We start from the raw sequence: 5434 nt of genomic DNA on the forward strand, positions 1-5434 counted from the left end.
GACCTAGTCGTCGACCCCCGCGTCCCCCTTCCTCTGCTGGGTTCGCCCGCACGCCCGCCCGCACCGCCGCACGCCGCCGGTCGCCCCTCCTCCCCGCCGACGCTGAGCACCGCCGGTCCCCGTCCCGCTAGGCAGCGGCGCCGCCGTCCTCCGACCGAGCCCCTCGCCGGTGAGCACCCGCGCGCAGACCCTCTTTACCATTCCTCTACACCCACGCGCTTTCTCCTTGACTTAACCTTAGCTTTCCCTTGTAAATAAATCCGGGAGATTTTCTCCCCCTTGTCTTAACCCTAGTGCTAATGGATGTTTGGGGGGGTTCAGATGAAACCCCCATGCGTGACGTTGGATCCGCCGCTGCGTAGGAACATGTAGGTAGGGGAGTTGCTATGTGTGTGGTCTAGGGTATGAGCCGAATAAACCAGCGGAAATGGATAATCGGCTTGTTAGGTCCGCCCCCTTTGCATAAGAATTTTGTAGGTAGGAGGTGCTATGTATGTGGGTCTAGGATATGAGCCGAGTAAAGCTGCGGAAACGATTAATCGGATAATTAGGTTGGGAAATTTCATAGTTTGCGATATCACTTTAGGATACGCCACAGCGCCTGTTTTCTAAATGTTGAAATGCTACCTATTAGTTTATGATAGCTCTATGCAAGATATTTTCCATCTTCAAGTAGAGGGATTTTGATGTTCTCATGCAATAAAATGGCAAAACGCGATCCAAAAAGTATCTTGATATTGAAGCAAAACATCAAGAAGGCCAGCTTACAGTGGGTTCTAACAAACCTCAATGCGCGCTAATAAACCCTAGACAAACCTCTACCCGTGCGCCTTCCAAGATCATGAACAAAACAGGTCTCCTGCGGGGATCAAGTGATGCAACCAGGAACTAACCACCCTGGACTCGCCCCCTTCACCAAACTGTAGAGTGGTAGAGGCGGCAGCAATCTTCAACTTATAGCAGATGGAACTGGCGAACTGCCATAGTGCCATCTATCTTTGTACTGGGGAGACATGCTTGATGACAGCCATGCAAAAACGAATAAAACAAACCCTAGGCTACAATAGTTGCAGTATATATGACGCAAGCCCTAGCGTCTTCAGCAAGAAAAACAAACTGCGAATCGTAACATAAACGTGTAGGACCTCCTAATAAATCCATTCTGGTTTTATGTGGTACTCACTTTTGTACAGCGGCTCTAGTAAACCAACTCGAGTTAGTTCATGTACCAAGGACATGCACTCTATTTAGGAAATAAATAGATAAAAGGAAACGACAAAAGCTAACCAATTGGATAACTACTAGACACAACTCTTGTGCCTTCCTATCTTGCGCACGCAGAGATAGGATCTATTTTGTTCGATTCTGCTCCCAGCTCACAAAGATATCTACTGCATGATCACCTTTGTGTCAATGCGTGCTACAGCTCCTTTATTGCGCATCAAAATAGTGTGGTCTGTATACTCAGCCCTTGGATTGTCAGGCACATTTAGCTCAATTCACCAAAATAGGAAGAATTCCAACTTGATTAAATATGAAGGTTTCACATCAAGTTTCTGGTATGCTAGTTCGATTATCTACGCCTTGCGCGTTGGACAGACCACTTGGACCTTAGTGATGAGGATGACTTAGTATCTTGGCCTCTTGGGACCTAGGTGAATGGAAGGTTGGTGATGCTGCCTTTCGCCAGTGGCAAAATGTGTACACCAAACTTGCCATTTGTTCAAAAGAGAAAAATGGAAGTGGAAAATATTTTGCAAAGATGCCCAAAGTGGCATACCCCAGGGCTTTGATGACAAAACACTAGACAGTGGCATTTTAACAATTAGAATGGAAACGATGGGTTGATGGCATATCCTAGACCGAGAGGCTAGAATACCAAAGTGGGTGGTGGAAAATCATGAAGTTTCCCTATTAGGTTGGGTTTTTGGATTTTGAAGTGATAGGTGGGTGTAGACTGAGAGCAGGGCATAATCCCTAGCTCATACTTTTAAAAGAGTAAAGGCGTATTCAATCCTAATAGTTGGAATTGTGGTTTTTTTATGTTGAGGTTTGAAACTTGCAGGTTCCTGCTCCTATTGCTCAAGCCATTAGGTTGCATCGAAACAGTATGAGCTCTCATGATTTTGCAAGAAGGGTTCCGAAGAGGCGGCGGACTAACAAGTTGCTTTCGCAACTTCTTCCGGACCTGAACTCACTCCCAGCTGAAGGAGCTGATGATGGGGGATCACCTTCCAGTAGTGTGCTCGTCTCACACGCCCAGACTTCTGCTGTAGCTGTGGCTGGAACCTCGCAGTATTTGGTGCCAGCAGTTGTTGCGGGGCCGCACATTGGAATGAGTAGTTGTCCCATTATCGTGGATGATATCAATGATGATGTTGTGATTTATTCTGCAAGCTCGTTCCCTCAAGTATGATCCTTGTGCTTGGTTCTTATTTCTGCATGCACACATATTTGTTTTCTTGCTCTTTTATTTTATTATATGATTGTTCAAGTTCAGTATGAAAGAATCATTGTTGCGCTGTTGCTTCCTTTATTTTTCAGGTGAGGCAGCAGGCTCCAAGGACAGAACCTGTTGTGACCATAGAAGATGATTCTGAAACTACCCCTGGACAAGCAGGTACCCCAGCACGTCCTTTTCCCCGTCCATATTGTTGGCATTTGAACGGAACTAGTTATTCATACCTTTTGTTTTCTATAGTGATCAGTTTCTCTCAAATAACATTATTTATCTGGCATCAGATTAGTGTGAATTGTTATGCTAGTTACATTGTGTGTATCCAACATAGGATAGCAATTCGTACCCATTCCACATTCCCTAGCAGGAAATTCCTCTTTTAGGGTATGGAGATATGGGATTTGTTGCCTCCCAACATTATGCTATCTGGGAATAGTCTACCCCTGTTGGGTGAGTCGTGGTGGTGGGAACGTCCCCATATTCCATATCCCTGATCCCCACTTGCCCCCCATTAAACTCAGCGTGGTAGCCCATGTAATTGTACAAGCATCTAAGGTATGAGAGATTTTACATCTATGGTTAGTGCGTCTTCCACTTGTTGGTTTCTGAGCATCAAGAATTATAACAGTTACATGAATAACTGTTGAGGCTGTTGCCAACTTAGGTGCCCATTTGTTATGAGCCCCTGCAAGAATGGAAACTAGCCAACTATACACAATATTCTTGTACAGCTCCGCACTCCTATCAGAACCAAAGTTTTATACACGCGCTATTTGGTTGTAAGATAAACAGATTCAGGCTGCTGCTTGATATTGCCCATTGACTATAGGATATAAATAATGTGTAGGAACTCACACCACCGCTTGAGATTGCCTTGTGTGGTAGTGGGGAGAAGAGTGCCACAAACACAAAGTAGTCTTTCTGACTTCAGAAAGTTCAGTTTTCTTACAACTGCTATCTGTAGATGTCACTGGGTTGGGTCATTAGACATAGCAAGTTACCATGTAAGATTCATTAGCAGAAAAATCAGCACTAAGGATCATTTATTTTATTCTAATGCTTCCTAGCCTTTGGCAAAGTGTGACTTGCCACCTCCCCCACCCCCCAAAAAAAAGTGCCATAAGAGGGCTAAAGCTAAGCCTAAGTATGAAGCTCTGGCACATGGACCATAGTGGAAAAAACCGGACCGGTGAGTGACCCGGAGGACCTCTCGGTTCACCGGTCCAACGGTCTGACCAGGGAACCGCTGGTTGAACCGCGGTTCAATAACTTATGTAAGCAATGTGTATTTTCTTTATCACACAAGTGAAAGAACGGTGGGATGGCTAGAGCCAAGCGCTCTAACCTAGTAGACCCTAACCTAGTAGACCAAGGTTCGAGTCCTCGCGCCTGCAAGTATTTCTCTGATTTTTGTAAAAAACAACCGCGTGGGCTAGGACTGGGCCTTACTGGAGCCCATGTATATCTCCTTTACCGGTCCGACCAAGGCGGTTTAATGCCCGGTTTATTCAAAACCCGGCCGGTTCAGCCGGTTCAATCCGGGTTGGATGCATGTCCAGTCTTTCAGCTGGACCGAACTGTGGAGACTTCTGGTTCCGGTTTTTTCAGGTTGAACCGCCGGCCCGGTCCGGTTTTTTCCACTATGACATGGACCATAGGAATTGAAAAAACGAGGTTCTGTGTAAGTCAAGGTTGTGAGAAGTAACCGAACACCTGTCAAAATGTGTAGGATAGTTCAAGTTAGGTGTTGCAAAGATGTTTTAGGTCTCTTTGAGACATGTACTCTTTTAGTATGCCATATTGCCATGGCTTATAAACTACAAGCTGGATATGATAAATGCTATTCAATCTCACAGTATCTGCCAATTCTCCTCAAAATAAACCATAGGCACTAATTCTCGCAGCTTTTCTTCTTTAAAGTTTCCCGCATGTGTTTAGACCACATTTTCCATTTATTAATGTGGTGTGTGTTGCTTTGTTCCAGGGGATGCAGTTGATGAGCATGTGGATATACTACTATCTCTGACTCTGGGCAGGTATCCTAGGCATGGTCATCAGAGATCCTCCAACATCAGCACCAGCCCTGTGATACATATAATTGACACACCTAGCAATGTACTCAAACTTGAATTTCTTCAATACACCTATCAGGTCTGTGATGTTCAGTTAAATAATGCAGCGTTTGGTGGTAATGCAGGCACTCCCTGAACCCGAGAAGGCCGTTCCGAAGGAACCAACTTTCAATTGCCCTGTCTGCATGAACGAGCTGGTCGAACCGTCATCGACCATCTGCGGTCACATTTTTTGCAAGCAGTGTATCAAGGCCTCAATCCAGGCTCAGAAGAAGTGCCCTACCTGCCGGAGGAAGCTGACCATGAACAACTTCCACCGCGTGTATCTCCCTTCTGCGGAGTAAGCCGGTTTCCACCATTCTGGAAATCAGCGTCCCTCCTCCCACCCTGACTCTCGCCACATTGGCGTTCTGATGATTGTATCTGAAAATGTTTGACAGGCTTGCTAGCATACCGTTTTGCTGGAGCAGTTTTAACAGGTGTTGTACTGTTGTTGGATCCGTTAAAAGAATACGATTGTATGTCCTGTGGAAATGATCCATGCTATTAAAGGTCTAGATTTTGTGGGGAAAACATTTTCCTTTTTTTATGACACCTAAATAGTCAAGAAAATCTTTTAAAAAAATTGTGATGATAGATTGATGTGTAATATATCAGTTCACAAACATATAATTCAAATTCGAATTCCGAGTTATGAGTTGTAGTTAGATTTTAATTTTTTTAAAACATGTAGAAGTTTAATTTGATCTGGGGTTGTTGTGGAGTGATATATATCATATTAATCTATATTGTTATTTTTTAAAAACCTTTTTAATAACTATTTAAGGACTTATTCATTTTGTTGAGAAAAATTAATCTTACCAAAAATTGGTAATGTCAAAATTTTGGTACACTTTAACATTAC

At 44.1% G+C, this 5434-nt stretch overlaps 1 protein-coding gene across 2 annotated transcripts; it reads left to right on the forward strand.

The window, feature by feature from the left end:
- On the forward strand, nucleotides 1–5103 carry LOC4324365 (uncharacterized). Of its 2 annotated transcripts, none has more exons than XM_015786947.3 (5): nucleotides 1–169; nucleotides 2051–2410; nucleotides 2545–2620; nucleotides 4443–4573; nucleotides 4656–5103. In XM_015786947.3, exons 2-5 carry the CDS (start codon nucleotides 2111–2113, stop codon nucleotides 4872–4874), a joined length of 726 nt encoding a protein of 241 aa, XP_015642433.1. In that variant the 5' UTR covers nucleotides 1–169; nucleotides 2051–2110; the 3' UTR covers nucleotides 4875–5103. The 2 variants fall into 2 exon arrangements, with proteins under 2 accessions (XP_015642433.1, XP_015642382.1); XM_015786896.3 differs by having other exon boundaries at nucleotides 2066–2410.
- Nucleotides 5104–5434: the final 331 nt, after the last annotated feature.

This window comes from Oryza sativa, chromosome 1 (assembly GCF_034140825.1).
Source record: "Oryza sativa Japonica Group chromosome 1, ASM3414082v1".
Taxonomy (NCBI): Eukaryota; Viridiplantae; Streptophyta; class Magnoliopsida; order Poales; family Poaceae; genus Oryza; species Oryza sativa.